This window comes from Semicossyphus pulcher, unplaced genomic scaffold (assembly GCF_022749685.1).
Source record: "Semicossyphus pulcher isolate SPU_LCO1_2020_fin unplaced genomic scaffold, fSemPul1.0.p SCAF_3, whole genome shotgun sequence".
NCBI classification, from domain to species: Eukaryota; Metazoa; Chordata; class Actinopteri; order Labriformes; family Labridae; genus Semicossyphus; species Semicossyphus pulcher.
Window position 1 is genome coordinate 12,803,491 of NW_027211704.1, and position 19,168 is coordinate 12,822,658.

Here is a 19,168-nt window from a genome sequence, read left to right on the forward strand (position 1 = left end):
ATGATGTTTGATTTGCATTTGCATAGAGATAAATACTATTTTTTTTCCTTTGGGATACCGATTCTGATACCTATATTCACAAATCGGATGAGTACAGATCCCATACCACTGCAAGAATAAAAAACATACAGCAGTATATTACTAACCCTTTCTAGATGTGATTCGACAGTCATAACTTAAATAAATAACAATTTGGTATGGAGAAAATGATAACTAGTGTCTGCTTAAGAGCATTGAAGAAACACTGTTTTTTAAGGTGAAGCTCCTTCTGTAAATTTACCCGTTTTTATTTCCGGGTCAGTTTTTGTTTGGGAGTGGAGGAGACCTCTCCGTTTAATTCGGCTCCAGTTAAAAACCTCAGGAACGACCATCGATAGAGGAATGCTAACTTAAATACAAGCACAGTGCCAACAAAGAAACTGAGCTAACGAATATGAATAACGCTAACGTGCTAAGGCTGCGGAAGCATCACAGAAACACAGATTTTTAACGTGAAGCTCTTTGTTAGTAAAGACTAATGTAGCATTCTCCGCTGGCACAGCAAATCCGTATTTCTTTGCTGCTCTAAAACAGACGTTGCAGCCATGACACATCATGGCGGCAGTATAAAGCATGGTCAAGTGTCGGACACTATTTTGGAGCAGCGAAGAAGAAATTATTATATACTTGTGCCCTAATGATAAGGATAAGCACTCAGTGAAGAAACCCCTCCCCTTGTACCCTTATCCCAATACTTATACCTAACTTACCACCGCAACCCAATCCAACTTCAACAGACCCAGGCTCCGTTCATGTAAGCTCCAGGTACTGATAACGCTGATACTACAATAATGTTTTTGAATTAAACACAAAAGAGAAAAATGTAGCTAATGAATTACAGCATTAGTTCAGTGCATAGACTGGTGTATACCCGCCAATACCCAATGTGGCGTTTTAGGCAGTGAAGGAGCCATCGTAACAGCTCTACATATACAAAAGAGAAATAAAAGCACTCCAGATACAAAAGTGAAGTGGCTGATAAAAATCTTTCTCACCGTTTTCTCTTTTAGATTAGACTATTTTTTATATTCACAACTTCAGAGACGACAACATCCATCAGGAGAGGAAGAAAACAAGTCACAACACAACAACTCAAAGGAGGCGTGGGAGGACGACGAGAGGGGGCGAAGCAGTTCTGATTTTCTTTCTAGGAAACTAGACACCATACAGAATCACACAAGTAACTAGTTTTTATTACTGTAGGCCTGCTGTAATGCTTACAATCCACACGAACGTGTGCATGATGCTGCAACGTTTACAGTAAACACGGTTTCGAGAAGGAAACTGTTGAAATCATGTGAAGCCATTTCCAACTGTCCGAAACAGCATGATGCAGTTAAAGAGTAAACTAGGAATCATACATGATCACAATCTGTTAGACAGTTTTTAAGTGTAAACTTTGATCATTTTGATTACTGTTTTTATAATATTTCAACTATAATGTTGCTTTTCATTGAAACAGTACCATTCATACTTAAAAATCAATAAAATCATTATTTTAATAAGTTGTGAGTCTTATTATTATTAATGTAATATTGGTGTAATAATGTAATAATATTATCTGCTGTATCTTTAAAATTAAGAAAGCTGCAACTAAGTTAAACCTTCTGTCAGATATTAGAAAATATTCTTCATCAGCTATCAAACCCAAAAAATGTCAGTTTTCAGCTTTTTAAAAGGAAATGTGTCTACGCTTTTTCTTTGTCTTTGGCTTCATTTTCCTGAGGTCTGTTCGCATCGCTGGTCCTCAAACGCAGACTCAGTTCCTCAGTCAGCACAATGCAGCAGGATTTCTGTGGGACAGAAACAAAAATATGCTGTGTTTATGAATGTAATGTGCATCTGTGGAACTGTCCTATTGAATAAACACAAATGAACACTGTGGAGCAAAAAAACGAGGCAGCAAAAAATCAGCCCTTTGTTTTTTTAAGTTCCTGAAGTTTAAAGTCGAGCTGAAACAGCATTTCGAGAGTATCTAGCTTCCGTATCGTGACGTATTTCCGAGTGAAACAGGACGTGCAGGTGGGACATATCATTAGAGGGATTTGATTTGATTTGATCCACAGCACAGTAGCTAGCTAAGTGACCGAGCGTTCTTGGTGCTCTGCGGCTAAATGTTGCAGATTGATTGGTTGAAATTGTTTGGTGGTAACTTACGTAAGCACGGGTGAAATTCAGTTTTACCGGGGAAAAAAAAGAATGGATTTTGATATAAGAATACGAAGAAATTGATTTTCTGTATTTTTTTTGGCCTATATTGTTAAATAGATGCACAATATTACCGGGGATGTGATCTAAAAGGATTAAAATGACATTTTTCATTTCACCTCGACTTTAAAGATTTGAGTGACAGCAGTGATTTGTGAATTCAGTCCCACACACCTTATGCTCGGCTGCACTTCTGCGGCTCTTGGAGGTGAGCTCCAGGACAGCCAGCAGTGCTCCCAGCCCCAGACCCAGGGAGAGAACCAGAAACATGCCCTTGAGGCTGTGTGGCTGCACAGATGAAGACTTGGCCTTGTCTGCTAAGCAGCTGCTGGCCCACCACTTGCTCCGAAGGTACGCCAGTTCCCCAGCCTCGCTCAGCTGGAGGATAGCCACACTGAGGTTCTTTATAATGGGAGAGCCTTAAGGAAATAGTTTAGTGTTAATACAAGCATTATATTTAATTTTTCATGTTTCAGTGTTTAGTCAGAAGCCTCACCAAGAGTGGCAGCAATGCTGTATCCTCTCATGCCGACGACCTCATGAGCTCTGACCAGCTCACAGTGACGTGCTACTGCCAGGTCCAAAGAAACAGACTCTCCGATGAAGGCAAAGTCCCCCTCTTTTGCACGCTGGACCCCCTCGTCCATCGATGACACAAAACTCTTAGTTCTCTCCATGTGTTCATAGATTCTGCGGTACACGGGGTTGTTTGAATTCTGCATGAAGAAAAAAGAAGAGTTAGAGAAACAGCAGTGATACGGCGGATCAATGAGCGATCCGATGTCTGTACCTTGAAGAAAGCGAGGGTGGAGGAGCCGGCCAAACAGCCATACTCTATCATGTCCTGATTGGCCAAGTCCTCAAACCCTTTCACAGTCAGGTGAGAGGAGTCAGAGCTCTTAGAGGAGCTGAGGTTGGAGAAGTAACAAGCCAGGAGGACGACGGTAAACAACCACCAGCTGCAGCAGATGACGCGCCCGGACAGAGCTTTGGGGTGAGGACCAGCACCTGATGACATGGAGAGAGTGAAGAAGAAGAAAGAATGGAAGGTCACAAGTCAAGCCGAATTCATAACATCTTTTGTTTGCTGTCTGTGTTGTTTACCTTGTAGAGTCAGAGCTCCAGCTGTGTACCACAGGCTGTGCAGGAGGCTGAATCTGTTCGGCTCACTCTGAGGCTGACTCCACTCACATGGGCTCAGTCTGCGTTTGCATAGACATTTTATTATTAATGTGACCGCACTCAAAGGGATTCCTCTGCCAGCAGACATGTGACACAGATGAGAAATATTAAGAAATAAAAGTCATGATTATTCCTTACACCTGAACTTGAATCACAAACCTCGCAGCTATGAAGATGCAGGCAGCAGTCCCCAGGTATGCGATGAGTATGCCCACCCAGGTCTCGGCTGTAAAGGGGGTCATGAAATCAAAGAAGCTGGTCGTCTCCGAGATGTCCTTCCTCAGCAGGATGCTGATTCCCGTCTGCATGAACGGTTTGGTCATACCCACCACTTTCTCCCGAGCTGCAGTCAGAGTCAGCGGAGCAATGGCAAGGTCCGCCTCCTGTAGGGAAAGCGTAAATACACTCCGAGTTTGATCAGTTGTAAGTCAAAGATGTCAGATGGTTAGTTCAAGATTCTGCGGAGTTGTTCTCTGCCCTTTGACCCATCAAAATGTCTGTTTTTCATGTACTCACTCCTCTCATGACTTCGCCAACCATCCCGTTCCAGTTCCCACTGTCATCCTGTCGGCCGTATGAGCTGTCTTTCACCAGCTGCACTCTGTACCTGAAGCCCAGTTTCTTTGCAACTTCAGACAACAGGTCCATACAGAAGCCCTCCAGCTGTGAGCCTTTAGACACCGTGTATGGCTCTTGCTGAAAAAAAGATATGATGAAGTGTAATCAGAGAAATGTGTTGTATATTAAATTGTGTATTTAGGCTCCAAAGAAACAAATTCAGTACCTTTATTGTTGTGATTCTCAGCTCTGATTGCACTGATGTTTAGGGGGGAAAGGAACAGGTTAGTAAAATACCTCTTAGACACAAGCATTATTCAAAAACTTAGTTAGGATATGAGAGGAAATAAATCATGGGTTCCCACCCTACAGATTCTTTAAATCACACAAAATCAAGTAATCAATCTTTGGTTGATTGGTACTTGGGGTCACATAGCAGCAACTTTGGAACCACTGGAATAAATAACATTACTAACACTGACTCAAGTAACAGATTGCAGCTCTGTTTTTTAGATGTGTTAGTAGCTGGCTCTAGATCTGGCTGTGTCGCTCCACCATTTGGCTCCAGACAGACTATATCGCTCAACATTTAATGGATGGGTAACGATAAAAAATATATATACAGACATTCATGGTTCCCAGGGGGTGAATAGTATTGACTTTGGTGATCCCGCAGCTTTTCCCATACCACCACAAGGTCATTATTTTCTTTGAGCCAGTTTAATATTTCAACATCTACTTAAGTGATTTGCATAGATTTTGGCACGGACATCCTGAGGATAAAACCTGACAATAAGTGATCCCTTGACTTTTCTTACGTTGCCGTTTATCTTAAAGCGTCACTGTGGGGTTTTTTTTTTACCTCTTTGTCCTTCTCATGTTTTACTGTGTTTGAAAAAGTAGACGTAGGTTTGTTCTGATTGACAACATTTATACAGCCGATATCCAGGCTCAATTTAGCAGAAACAATGACCTCTTTGTTTACTGGCCATCTTCAGACTTTACTCTGACACGCAGAGATGTCTGAGGTGAATTCTGGGGTTCCAACTATTGACCTTCTTGTCACAACTGGTTTCCGGTATCCTGGAGATCTGGCTCTCTCCTCGCCTGTTTAAAAACGATTTGCACACCACAATCTATTTAGAGCGGCGTTTTAATTCAAAGAGTCTCAAAGCCGTGGCACTGTGAGATGGGAGGGAAGTCAAAGAGTATCAAAAGCCTCAATTCAGGCCAAGGCCTCGGGGATCCGTCACCACGGGGTGATCCTGACAACCATCAGATCCTCCCTTTCAAAAGATGACACGTTTACAAGCTCTTCAAGCCCCTGTCACTTTTTGGCCACTCTGACACACTGAGCCTTTGTTCGCTCCATACACTTGATTTATTACCGTTTTTTGTGAGAGTGTCAACTGGCTCGCTTCCTTTTCTGTTTTTCTACAAGAGTTGGACAGGATGTGGCGCTGCACTTTGATATCGATCCGAGCTGACTGTTTATGTATTTTTCTCTCGTCAAGTCTGAGAAATTTCTACCAAATCCAGCCGTGAAAACATGAGGAATTTGGCCAGGAAGAAAAGCAAGCTGGTGCACAATGCTGAATTATAGATGCAGTGACCGGGTCAAACCTGTCAGGGTCAAATCACAAAACTCGATAGTTCTTTCTTTCGTTTGCCACTCAGACCAAAACGCCAACACACATTTTCACCATAACATCCTGGGTAATCTAACAAGCCTAGTTTAATCGGTTATATTAATCTGATGTGTATTATTTCTGCATAAGTATCGAAGTCCAATAAAAAAAACAAGTGGCTTACCTGCAGTGCTCTCTCCCACGTCCAGGAAAAACCCAACAGACATCACAAAGAAGCCAAACAGCATCCTGATTCTCCTCATTTGCATCCTACAAGTTATAAAAAAGACATCAGCGGTTTGCTAAACATGCAAAGATGTGAATCAAATCAACATTTCATGAAATTGTTAAACTGATAACCTTGATAGGAGTACATACACAGGATGTCGTTAGTACCTGACAAGAGCCAAAGATGTGACCTCTGGATTGATGCGTCAGACTTCAGACTGACCCCAGCGAGCTCGACCGTGATGCAGAGTGATCTGAAGTTTTTCACAAATGTGTGAAGACAGCCAACAAAGTTTTAGTGGGTGGAGAAAGTGGAAGATGTTCAAGGGGTGGAGAGAAGCAGCATGAAGTATGGACATTTACCATCCACTGTGGATGAAAAAGGGATTATCTATCTAAAAAAGGCCTCAGAAGATTTGAAAAATAAAAGCATCAGAGTTTTATGTTTACACTGCATGTGACACACAATGTATACTCCACTTATAGAATTATAACATAAGTTATATTTTTAAAGGGATTCTGTAAAAAGAAGTGTTGAAGCTGCTGTGGTAGAGTACATTTTATTTATATAAATTACAGATAGTTTAAAGACACTAACAAGGACACTAAAAATCTGTCATATGTGTAGTAGAATCCCTTCTGTCTCTGTAGAGTCTGTGCTCACTATAAGTGAACAAGCTGTAACACCATCACAGTTCTCTCTTCTCCTTAAAACTTAGTGTGCCCCTGAAGAATAATCAAAACTAAATAAAAACACGCACCTTTGTGAGTATTGAGCTCAGACCTCGAAAAGATGTTGAAGGCTCAATACAATGTTGAATGAGTTTGTTTGAAGCTTTTATTACAGCAAGGGCAAAGATAAAAACTATCTGTTGAGAGCAAGGAGATGTTTCCTGTGCAGCTCCAAAATCAATATTTGATAAAGTCGTTTTGGACAGATTGTCCCTCTAGACTGTCCACATGACAATTAATGTTATAACGAATGTTACATTTAATGAATACAAAATGATGTGCTTAAAGACACAGGCTAACAAACTCGCTCAGTCCATTATTAATATAGCTATATTGTATATGTAATAGCACATTTAGCACTTCTAATCTGTTTTGTAGCCTAAAAAACTATTTGACCATGGTAGTTTGGAAATTAATCTTACAAATACTGATAATTAAATCATTTTCAACAGCAACTTGATTTTCATGTGAACATACCTCTCAATTACAACTTGGTGAACTAAACTCTCCTATCACGTGGTTATAACTGTGTCATTTAAATACGTAAATTAATCTACAACTTCTAGAACTAGCAGGTGCCTGTCAGTTACTATACGCTGTCCATGGGAAAATCAAGACGAGGGCACAAGGCGCGCAATGTATGTGTCGTTGTTTTTCTAATCGCTTCTTCATGTTACGAGCTCCACCTTGAGATCGATGAATTCTGTTAAATCCGTTGACCAATCAGAAGTCGATGCGCGTTAGATGCGAGGTGGAGCGGCGACCTACAATTGGCTGAGGTGCTTTTTTCCAAAGGGGCGTATTTTTCAAGCCATCTTGACTGAATATTTAGCCTCATCCAAGGAACATTAAATTGATATCTTCGATATTTTGCTGCCCCTAAGTAGTAAACTAACATCGTTTTAAAGGTTTAAATCATAACTATGAAACCGGGTCGAGTTTATGTATTTAACCGTTGACACGGCGGAGAATTGAAGCGGTGAAGATGACGCTGTCGCTCCTGAAATTACCGGCTAGCTAAGCTAACGGCTAGCATGTCCGCCTTGGTTGTAGTCTGTCACTAGCTGACATTTAGCTAGGAGCGGTTAGTCTGTTTGGCACTCCTACTGCAGAGGACGATTTTACAAGGTAAATCTCTCTGATATGTTCAGCTTTTTCAGCGTTGAAAGGTAAACCTGCCGTTTTGTGACACGACTTCTGTGTGTCCTGTCCGACCGAGTAACGTTATCACATCTTTTTTGCAGGGGTCTGGAGTACAAAGCAATGCCCGAAACGTTACACATTTGCAGTGTCGTGATCTAATGTATACATGCAAATAATATGTGCATTTAGGCACGGTGCGTACAGTGCGTCTGCTTTCTGGTTGCTGTTGGCATGTATAATTGGGCTGCTAATCAACTTGCAGTCCAAATGTTGTCTCTGCTGTTGTGCGCTTAAAATGGCTGACAGATGTTAGATACTCGGGTTGGTATTTAGCGCTCTTCAACCGAACTACGCACAGCAACAAGGAAAAAAATAGAGGATACTGGCATTTGATTGGACTAAATGAATGGTTTCAAAGTAACAGACTCCTGATTGGACCAATGGGGAGACAGCTGAGGTCAACGCATGCAAGCAGCTCAGTGTACTGTATATGTGTTTGTGGGGGAAGAGTACTTGAGGTAACATGCTGTGTTTTTACCACAACAGAACAAGAGTTGACCGCTTTTACAAAGTAACTGAAATGCAATGATTATAAATTATAAGTCTTGTTGTCAAAAATGTAAAATAAGATTACACTTTTTCTATTTCTAGCAAAAAGGAATATGATCAGGGTAACATGACATTCAAAAAAGGCTAACAAAATATGACTACATTTTGTTACTAATATACTAATTACAAAAGGATAAAGGCATAGTTATATAATTAATTGGTTGTAACATTGTAACCACTGTTTTTGGCTTCTTTTTCTTACCGAGTTTGATAGCAAGTAAACATACTTTTAACAGGAAGGAGGTTAAATTAAAGTAATAAACAGCCATGTTGTTATAAGAATTTGGTTGCATGAATTAACACATGCAAAGAACACTCACTAAAAAACACACTGACAGGTGAACATATTAACTAATCAGCTGTACATAAGTTTATTTTGACCAGTCAGCAGGTAGGTATATTGTGTTATTTTTAACATTTCCATGCCATGGCACTGCATGGGTTCAATATGGTATTTGCTATTAAATTAGCCATTTTTTACATTCTACTTTTCTAATTCTACTGTAATAATACTAAAGTAGAACAAAGTAGAAACTTGAATCATTACATTAAATGGTTTTTCTTCCTTTCTATCCTCTAGGGAGCGGGTGTAAACTCCCATGCGGAAGACGAGGAGTTGGGAATGTGAGACAGTTGTCAGCAGACTCAAAATGGGTAGGGGTCGAGGCAGAGGGAGAGGAAGGGGCAGGGGATCGTCTGGCCAGCTGCGGCCCCCCTCGCCCTACAGACTGCAGCTCTCTCCATCCAGGGAGACTTTGACATACGCTCAGGCACAGAAAATAGTGGAAGTGGACCTTGAGGGAAGGCTCCATCGGATTAACATCACCGATCCTCTGCCAGTAATAACCGAGGACGAGATGATGGCCCAGGATATCGCTGAGTGCAACAGCAACAAGGAGAACAGCGAACAGACGCAGAGTAAAACCAGACCAATAAGGAAACCCTCAAACAGTAAAAGCAGGAGGAGTGGTAAAAATACGTCTCATCAGAATCAGCGGTCAGGGTCGCAGCAGAACACAGGACCTACTAACTCCTTCCAGCACCCGTCCCACCAAACCCCTCTGCCTGAGCCCACCTTTCGTCTGCTGGGTTCGGTTTCCCCCGCAGAGGCGCCTCCTCTCCCATCAGCCTACTATCGTTACATAGAAAAGTCCCTGGAGGAACAGGACAGTGTGGCTGAGTACGACATGGACGAGGAGGACCTGGCCTGGCTGGAGATGGTAAACCATAAGAGAGTGTGTGACGGACATGCCTCCGTATCTGCGGACACTTTTGAACTGCTCATTGATCGCCTTGAGCGTGAATCCATCCTGGAGTCCCGCAGCCAGGCACTGTCGCAGAGTGCCGTCGACGAGGACGCTTTCTGCTGCGTCTGCCTGGACGACGAGTGTCTGAACAGTAATGTCATCTTGTTCTGCGACATCTGCAATCTGGCCGTCCACCAGGAGTGTTACGGTGTTCCCTACGTACCCGAGGGTCAGTGGCTGTGCCGCTGCTGCCTGCAGTCACCCTCCCGTCCTGTAGACTGTGTGCTGTGTCCCAACAGAGGAGGTGCCTTTAAACAGACAAGTGATGGCCGTTGGGCCCATGTTGTCTGCGCCATATGGATCCCTGAGGTGTGCTTTGCCAATACAGTGTTTCTGGAGCCTGTCGAGGGGGTGAAAAACATCCCCACAGCTCGCTGGAAGCTCACCTGCTACCTGTGTAAGCAGAAAGGCAGGGGAGCGTCCATTCAGTGCCACAAAGCCAACTGCTACAGGGCCTTTCACGTCACCTGCGCCCAGAAGGCCGGCCTGTTTATGAAGATAGACCCTGTGCGGGAGACGGGTGTCAACGGGACCACCTTCTCTGTGAAGAAGACTGCTTTCTGTGAGCATCATTCTCCAGTGGGGTCTCGGAGGGACGGGTCCGGAGATGAGTCTGTTGAAGGGAGACTAGTTGGGGGAAGGGGTAATCGAGGTCAAAGGTCATACACTCAAAGTCCCCCCTCGCCACCGAGCAAGAAGGGTACCAAGGGCCAGAAGAAGAAGAACTCAAAGGGGTCGACACGTCGCTCAAATGTGCCTGTGCTGCTCGTGCCTCAGATCCCCTCACACAGGTGTGACATTTGCATACTGTTTAAATTTGCATACCCAGCATACCTCATTAACTCACTGTAGTGCTGTGCTGTAGATTTCCATTGTTCCATGGTGCCTTTTTAAAAGAAAAAATCTTAAAATGTTTTTATTCAGTGCTTGGAGAGTTGTTGTTTTTTTTACATGTATGTATCCTTTCAATGAACATCTGTTACATCTCTACAGGCTGAACAAGATCTGCACAGGAGTTGAAGTCCAGAGGAAGAATCAGTTCATGCAGAGGCTTCATAACTACTGGTTACTGAAGCGACAGTCACGAAATGGGATGCCTTTAATACGTCGACTTCACTCCCATCTACAATCCAACAAGGCTGCAGAGCAGGTGTGGAGAGACGTGATGTACGGTGTCTGTGTTACAATGAAAATTAGAGGAAAACAAACAGCTGCACATGCACCAAAATAGTCAGTGTATTGTTTAGAAGTGTCTTTGCTTTATCCTGACTAAACCACATCACTGTCAGCATGTGTACTAACACATGACTGCAAGCTAAGCACCTGTGGTTTTGCCATCCTTCCCGCATGTGACGGTTCTTCATATCTTTAACGGTTTAGAGCTGGTATCTACGTCAATACCATCATTTGAATTTAAATCTGAGATGATGCAGCATAAATTATTAAAACCAGCACAGTTACATGTTCAGCAATTAGAATATCAGGCCTTCACAAGACCAACAAAGTCTGTCCATAGCGGAGGCAGCCGAGTAACTGGAATCAAACCACTTCACACCATGGTTGTGCGCTCACACACTGCAGTCCAAACATAAGGCCAGACATCACACTTTGCAAAGGCTGATTCAGATGGAAGGCCTCCGAACACATCATCGAGCTGCTGACGGCAACAGCATGTATGAAATCACTTATTGATAACCTGCAGGGGAGGCCTTACGCTGTTTTAATGTTTTAGGACCATAAAAAACATGGAGACTAATAAATAGAGTTAGACATGCCCTTTAATGTTAAATTAGAGGTCTGATCTCTGGTGCTTGTTCCCTTTTATGTTTTCAGAGGGAGCCTGACGAGAAGCTGTGTGCTGCGAGAGAGGAGCTACGATACTGGCAAAAGTTGAGGCAAGATCTGGAAAGAGCCAGACTTTTGGTGGAACTCATCCGCAAGAGAGAGAGGCTAAAGAGAGATCAGGTGTGTAACGGAGGAAGTGTGAGATGCAACACAAGCTTTGTACTTTCATAGACTCCTGTCAGCATGATCATCCATATGCTAATCATTTGAATATTTAGTCTGACCTTGTGCATCCTCTCCTCTCCCCTGTGTGTTTACATCATCACTCTTCAGATGAAAATTCAGCAGGCTGCTCTTGAATTGAAGTTGACCCCTGCGTTGGTGCTTCTGCGATCCACCTTGGACCAGCTGCAAGAGAAGGACACGGCACAAATCTTCTCTCAGCCTGTCAATCTATCAGAGGTTGGTGCAGTTAGAAAACTATCTGCTTTTATAAACTATTTGCTTCAACTTGGCTAACAGTCTTATTTTCATGATTCACTGAGGTCCCAGATTACCTGGAGTTTATTTCTCAACCCATGGACTTCTCCACCATGCGCACCAAACTGGAGGGACACGCCTACTGCTCCATCGCAGACCTGGAGAAGGACTTTGAACTCATGATCTCTAACTGCCTCAAGTACAACTCCAAGGACACCATGTTTCACAAGTCCGCCTTACAAATGCGGGAGGTGGGTGGAGCCGTTCTTCGTCACAGCCACAGGCAGTCTCAGAGCATCGGCCTGGACCCAAACACTGGGATGCATCTCCCCGATACTCTGAACAAGCATGGCTTCTACCACTGTACGTGGGACGATGGTGAGTTTAGAATGGGAACTAGCTTTTTCTTTTATGAGCCAAACCCTCATGCCTCATCTTCCTTCTGCCCTCTCTTTACACTCTCTACAGTCGACTCTCTCTTGGATCCCGACAACAGACTACACTTGAACACAGACGAGCAGCTGAAGGCCTTACTGGACAAACTGGATGTGGTCACATCCATGCGCACCAGCGGTGGCCGAACCAAACGCATCAGGCTGCTGCGACGAGAGATCAACACCCTCAGACAGAGGATGAACCAGCAGCAGCAAAACTCTCAGTCTGTGAACGGCAATGACAAGGAGGAGGAAGAAAAAGACGAGGAAGAGGAGGAGGAAGAAGAAGAGGAGAAGAAGGTGAAGAAGAAGGGGAAGACAAACATGGCTGATAATGGACCTTTGACAGGTAAAGATTTGGCTATTTCTTATATTATTAACCCACTAAGGGCACTGTTTGCACATTTATTATTTATGTATGAATAGTGCTGCATAAGTAAAATATGTTATTAATAATTGATGATACATAATAATAATTATAATTCCCTAGAATCCAATTTTGTCTTCAGTCACTTTTTGTCTGATTAACAGTCCAAAACTACCCTGGGAACCGGACAAATGTGCAAACTCATGTTTTATGTGCTCTGAAAGATGCATCAGGTCCCGTTCAGGCAGATTTCCAATCTCAGACTTTTATCTAATTAAAGTTGGATAAAAGCCCTGTTGAGGTTTTTTCTTAAACAACAAATATGGCCGCCACTGATGTGAAAGGTTCTGGATCTGATATCCGGTCAGAATTAATCAGATAATGGTAGTTCACATTAGGTAGATCTGAACATCTGTTTCATAGGACAGGTGAGTAGGAGAGGAAAAACTCCCACACACTGAAAATACATTTATTTGATTGCAACATTCTCGACCTTCACAAAGTTTCTGAAGAGGGGCTGGCCAACTTAAAGGAGCAGTTCACCCCTGGAAAAAGCCACCGTCAGTCAAAGCTGGTGTTCTCTGTAATCGATAGAAGCGATAATATTTGAAATTGGCGCCATAGCTGTGGAGAAAGTGGTACAAACAGCTCGTGGTTTCACCCATTCTACATTCCTACAACACCCAGCGTGCATTGCGCCCCTCCCTCTGAAAGGAACGGCCCAGCGAGAGACGCTGGAGTGAAATACTACCGCTTTCGCTGCAGGCAATTGGTCAGAGCAGAATCCGGAATACAACGAGAATATACCGATGGATCGTCTAAAAAATCTTCAGGTCTGCAGTCTACATTTCAAACCTGATGATTTTGAACGAGACATGACATCAGAGGCGGGCGTCCTACATTGAGGAAGTGTAGTTTAGCGAGCTCCCTGGAAACCTCCGCCAGACTACGTAAAACGTGTTATCTGGCGGAGCTTTTCTAGGGCCCGTTGGAGAAGTGGATAGCGTCCTTTAAAGGCACAGAGACCAAATTGCATTTTTTTCCTACCATAATGGCATTAGCTCCCCATGATAGCATGATCGGACTGAGGTTGAAAATTGGCCAACTGGCCCTTTAAGTAGGGAGCGGCTGCATGTTTGCAGCCAATCAACATGTTTGAACACAATAAGTAAAGTAATAAACAAATGAATAACTCACCAACATCAGCCTCCTGACTTAGTACACATATCTTAAGAAAACATAATGTTAAAGAAATGATCAATAACAAATGATCAATTCACAAATTCAAGTTAAAGGAAACAATGAAGGTACCTAAGGGCTACATTTCAACCAAATGTTTATGTTTGCCTGATGAAGGTCGAGCACCAAAACATTGCAAGCAAATAAATGTATTTTCTGCAAGTTGGACAGTGTGCAGGAGTCTAATTACAAAGCTCACATTAGGTACAAATGGTACCTTCAGCTAATAAGTCATTATATCCTAAATGTCTTTGTATTTTGTTACTAGAAGCCACATGAATTTGACGTTTGAACTAACTACACAGCCAACTGCTATGTCACTCGTTTGCTCTGATTGATTGCAGCGTCTGAAGGCATTACGGTCGGCGCCTGTTGATAACGTCCCTTGAAAGGTTTCCAGAATAATTTACATATGGGTAATATATCTTGTGAGCCCCGCTAGACCAAAGCCCATAAGTACTCAGTTCAAAATGATATGAGTCAGGAAAAAAAGCAGCAAATCCTCACAAAGGAGAAGCTGAATATAATAAATGATTGAGGATTTAAAGGAATAAATGACCTGATAATTTCAGCTGTAAAATAAATGTCTCTTTGATCCAGATGACTCTCCACCTGTACTGGAACTGACCTGCCCGGTGTCATCGCCGCTGCCAGGAGACGCTCCCCTCGAACCCCCCGTCCTGGGCATTGTAACAGGAGGGCGAAGGTCACCAGGGCGCTCCTACAAGCGTCAGCGGTCATCCCGCAGTGGAAGCAAAAGCCAAGGTGAAGATGAGGCTGAAGTAGGTGAAACGCCCTCATCACAACCAGAGGCTGTTCACGAGGTCACTCCACTGGGATCGCCCCCGACTCTGCCTCTGGTCGGAGTAGGTCGGCGCACGTCTGTTCTGTTTAAGAAAGCTAAAAACGGGGTACGAATGGCCAAAACCAGGTCCCCTCCACAACAGAATGGGAAGACACCTGAGGAGAAAACAAACGGGTTGGATAGCACTCCTGCCAGCCCAAAGTCACCCAGTGTGACCAACATCACCACGTTACCCCCAACTCCAAACGCTTCTCCGACTCCGCCCTCTCCTTCCTCACACCACCTGAGGTCCAGAGGCCCCAGCTCAGAGAGTGAAGCAGAGAAACTCCCTCCACCGGCCAGAGAAGGAGGTTAGGACAAAATACATCTCTATAATACAACAGAGGGAGATCCTAGAAAGTCCATATTTGTCACTATTTTGTTTGTGTTTTGATCAGGCCTGACAAATGGAAAACACACCCTAGCAGACCAGGGAGATGATGACCAAAAACTTGAGTGAGTATCAGATCAGATTTTAGACGTTCGCCAATTTCAACCTGTTAAGAATTTTCTCTTATCAAGGATTTTAATTCACAAGCTGTCAAGACCAATTGGCAATACCAGTCCCACAGGACAACTGTTTGCCAAGTAGGTTTTTGAATTGTAGCTAAAGTCTCACTCACATCTCTTCCTTTCCTCCTCTCGTGTTTACAGCTGTGTCTCCCCCCCAAAACGAAGTCGTGGTAAACCTGCACTGGCTAAAGTTCCAAACAGTGAGAACGGAGACATCACTGGGTCTGGTGTGTATCATGAGAGGGCAACCAAAATACTGTCAAATGCCTGATTGTACATTCATAAACCAAAAGTTTACAATTTTCTTGACCAGTACAATTACATGAAACTCTCATTGTGGGCTCAAGCTGTATATCCTGTTCACAGGACAGTCTACGCTTCTGTCTTTAGATAGTGACACCGAGCTTTCATCTCTGGACCTGGTTTGGGCAAAAAGCAGAGGATATCCATCGTACCCGGCGATGGTGAGGATCAGTTTACACACTGTAGTATTTGTTTGGCTCATTGCATCACATAGAAGGGAATGATAATTCAACTTTGACTGACATAATTCATTGTTTCAGATCGTTGACCCAGACATGCCCCAGGAAGGGCTTCTTCACAACGGCATCCCCATCCCAGTCCCTCCTGTGGAGGTGCTCAAACTGGGCGAGTTGAGAGAAACGGAAGAAGGGGAAAAGCTCTTCCTCGTTCTCTTCTTTGACACCAAAAGGACTTGGTAAAGCTCAGGCTGAACTTCATGCTGAAATATTTAAACAATGGGGAGCAGTCACTGAGAAAATCGTCTCCTTTGTATTTTTCAGGCAATGGCTCCCTCGAGACAAACTGCTGCCGCTGGGGATGGACGACACCGTCGACAAGCTGCGCTTAATGGAAGGCAAGAAACCCAGCGTTCGCAAGTCTGTGCACACTGCATACGACCGGGCCATGGTACATTTAAACCACGTGAGGGGGAATCTCAACTTCACTCCCTCCAATTTTATATAGAGTTATCTTAAACGGGCTGCGTGGGTGAACGTAGAGAAGCTTTATCTGTGCTCCTAAAGAGGTGTGGAAGTTAGTAAAGGGTTATATTTCCATCAGTTGATGGGTTTTGAAGGTTTTCTGCATTAAACTGTTAATATAATTTTATGAATGGAGAGAGAGACATTTTACTAGATGAATTTGTTCACTTATTCCTGTAATTTTTAAGAGGATTTTACACAACCACTGTTGCTATGTGTTCATATAAAGTTTTTATTTAAGGCCAAAGCGAGTCAAGACTTTAGTGCGAAAGTGTAAATATTAAATTGTCAAAGGGATCGTCTTGATTCAGAATATATTTAGATTGTATTTGCCATTGAAATGTCACTGTGTTTAATGAATTGTCAAAGTCCCACTTCACGCTCGCGTCATATCTGGACTCTGTGGATGTAATTATATATTTATATATTCTTGGAGTCAAAAAGTCATCAGCTATTTTGAGTTATTTTTCAGGGGAAAAAGGCAAAATTTTACGATGATTTCAACTTTTTAAATTTGAATATTTTCTGGTTCCTTTATCTTCGACTTTAGGAAACACTGATCAACATTTTTCTAGACCAAATAACGAATCTATTGAGAAAATAATCAGCATATTAATGGTCTGTGAATGCCAACCTTTCAATTTACAAAGGAAATTCTTCAAACCTGCTTGAGCTTAAATTGACATGTGGAGCTAGAAGACATTTTTGTTCAACAATTCTGAGAGTTGTAGTAGAAAAAAGTGCCAGGTGTTTGGAAATGAACAGAAATACAGAAAGGTTTTAGTCCATGTGCTACCAATGCAAACATTCTTGCCCTTGTAGTCCAGGTATGACGTGTTGCGGGTGGGACTTTAGAGGTCTTTGCTTATTTTTCCATATTGTGAAACTGTTATTTGATACTAGAATGTGGGCGTGTGCGGTGCAGCGACTTGGTGAGTAAGGTGCGAAGCCACTACAGAGGTGAAGCTGATTGTCCTGTGGTTAAGACAAAGTCTACTGCGATCACGCTCTGACGAACCGGCTGAAATGACTTGAAAAGCACAATCGGTCTGTTTAAAAGAGGATTGGCGACTCCTGGAGTCAAACATGTGGCTGAAACGTGTGTGTGTATGTGTGTACAGTATATACATATATGAATACAACCTCTGTGTAGTAAAGGTGCATGTGTATAGTTCTGTAAATATGTAAATGTATGTTTATATTGGCTTACATGAAGTAATTTAAGGAATGCAAAAATCAAATTTAGATTTTAATTTATAACTTGTGGCAGTCGAGAGTGTTATTTAAAAGTAAAATATTGAACAGATTTATGTATGATGCTACGTAGCTCTTTGTAATAGTGACGGTATTCACCAACATGTCAGAAACATATTATCTAGAAGTGAGGCGGCACAAGACCCCAGCTCTGTAGGCAGCTCGTCTACAAGAGGTTTTTTTTTTCCTTTTTCTTGGGTGGCACAGGAGATCTTTGATCTTGTTATTTGAATTGTACTGCAAGATCTATAATCTGCCTGAGACAATATTTTCTCACACAAGAATAAATGCTGTTTGAAACAACTGCATGTGTACGTCTTCTATTAGCAAGTACACTGATTTATCTCAGTTCCAGATTAAGGTATCACTTGAAGTGTTAAGTTAAAGTGGTTGCTTCTCTGCTTTTAATAGGAAAGCTGTGAAAAATAATACGAGACATTTCGTGCAACGTCTTCAAGGTCTTTGTCAAGTGAAGACCTTGAAGATTGAAATTTGCAGTGCTGGTTTCCTCCTGCACACTCTGCTTTCATCAATACCATACCGGTTAATCAGAACTTCCTTAACTATTTAAATAGCATCGAAAGTGGCAGGGGAATTCACACACACCTGTTTCCTTTAAGAGGACACAAGCGGTGTATCCACCAGTTGTATTTAACATACACTGTCAGGAAGTATGAAGTGATGAAATTACACGTGTTAAGAGTTGGTGTTCAGGCCTGTGTTATCTGACTATCTACTGTATATAACAATGCTGTAAAACATACAAAGCCAGGCTTAAAATAAGCTTTAAGTTCTTGTTGGATCCTGAGTATTTTGTGAGTTACAGGGAGTTAGATGTAACATCCATCCATCTGTTATCTACACCGCTTATCCTGTTCAGGGTCGCGGGGGGCTGGAGCCAATCACAGCCGTCATTGGTTCGAGAAGCGGAGTCCACTCTGGACTGATCGCCTGTCAATCACAGAGCTGACACATGCTCACTCTCACACCTACGAGCAATTTTAAGAGTCACCAATGAACCAAACGAGCATGTCTTTGGACTGTGGGAGGAAGCCGGAGTACCCGGAGGGAACCCACGCATGCGCGGGGAGAACATACGAACTCCAACCGGACCGGACCGGCCCCTTACGTCTGAACAGGGAACCTTCTAGCTGTGAACAGCGCTAACCACTGCATCACCGTGCAGTGAAACAGATGTTAAATTTAAATGTTTACAGCAATAAACGTGAATATGTGTCAACGTTTTTGTTAACACTTCACATCTCGTACCTTTAACAACTTGTCTCAGTTAGCCATGGTTAATAACACTCTTAAAGGGAAATACGTATTAAAAGGGGAAAAACAAATTGTGTAACACTGCCCACACACAACATAAGTTTTCTGTGAGGCTAAACTTGTGTAGGAGGCTCATCGAGTCACTGGAGTTGTACACCGCCAATGATCAAAGACATAACAGGAAGATTGTCAATTACATGTTAATAATGCTTGATTTTATGGGCTCCTTAATTCCTTCTTATTTATCACGTGTTTCCTGGAAGTAATTATGTAATATGGTCTAAGAACCGTAACTAATTATAGTATAATTCCTTCCTTCCTTTTGTTGTTATTGGAAAC

General features: G+C 42.7%; 2 protein-coding genes across 4 annotated transcripts; one reads left to right on the forward strand and one right to left on the reverse strand.

Moving 5' to 3' along the window:
* Positions 1-1,611: 1,611 nt before the first annotated feature.
* On the reverse strand, positions 1,612-6,084 carry LOC138606316 (probable glutamate receptor). The gene is made up of 10 exons (XM_069678783.1): positions 6,012-6,084; positions 5,800-5,885; positions 4,214-4,245; positions 3,946-4,125; positions 3,589-3,812; positions 3,352-3,449; positions 3,038-3,255; positions 2,744-2,963; positions 2,422-2,666; positions 1,612-1,832 (listed from the first exon to the last, which is right to left on the reverse strand). The coding sequence occupies exons 2-10, from the start codon at positions 5,882-5,884 to the stop codon at positions 1,728-1,730; spliced, it is 1,407 nt and encodes a 468-aa protein (XP_069534884.1). The 5' UTR covers position 5,885; positions 6,012-6,084; the 3' UTR covers positions 1,612-1,727.
* A 1,327-nt stretch (positions 6,085-7,411) lies between these two features.
* Positions 7,412-17,849, forward strand: brpf3a (bromodomain and PHD finger containing, 3a). Of its 3 annotated transcripts, none has more exons than XM_069677656.1 (13): positions 7,412-7,703; positions 8,908-10,425; positions 10,628-10,784; positions 11,468-11,599; positions 11,753-11,881; positions 11,965-12,277; positions 12,368-12,682; positions 14,540-15,094; positions 15,182-15,239; positions 15,438-15,523; positions 15,663-15,760; positions 15,860-16,014; positions 16,100-17,849. In XM_069677656.1, the coding sequence occupies exons 2-13, from the start codon at positions 8,927-8,929 to the stop codon at positions 16,281-16,283; spliced, it is 3,681 nt and encodes a 1,226-aa protein (XP_069533757.1). In that variant the 5' UTR covers positions 7,412-7,703; positions 8,908-8,926; the 3' UTR covers positions 16,284-17,849. The 3 variants fall into 3 exon arrangements, with proteins under 3 accessions (XP_069533757.1, XP_069533759.1, XP_069533758.1); XM_069677658.1 differs by having other exon boundaries at positions 15,687-15,760; XM_069677657.1 differs by having other exon boundaries at positions 11,965-12,262.
* Positions 17,850-19,168: the final 1,319 nt, after the last annotated feature.

Excerpts from the sequence above, each read along its gene's own strand:
- brpf3a (XM_069677656.1), top strand. The coding sequence starts at position 8,927 with ATGCGGAAGACGAGGAGTTGGGAATGTGAGACAGTTGTCAGCAGACTC. Across the intron at positions 10,426-10,627 it reads CCTCAGATCCCCTCACACAG|GCTGAACAAGATCTGCACAG; the intron begins GTGTGACATTTG and ends ACATCTCTACAG. Across the intron at positions 15,095-15,181 it reads TCCACCGGCCAGAGAAGGAG|GCCTGACAAATGGAAAACAC; the intron begins GTTAGGACAAAA and ends TGTTTTGATCAG.
- LOC138606316 (XM_069678783.1), bottom strand. The coding sequence starts at position 5,884 with ATGCAAATGAGGAGAATCAGGATGCTGTTTGGCTTCTTTGTGATGTCT. Across the intron at positions 2,964-3,037 it reads CCACCCTCGCTTTCTTCAAG|AATTCAAACAACCCCGTGTA; the intron begins GTACAGACATCG and ends TTCTTCATGCAG. Across the intron at positions 2,667-2,743 it reads CAGCATTGCTGCCACTCTTG|GCTCTCCCATTATAAAGAAC; the intron begins GTGAGGCTTCTG and ends TATTTCCTTAAG.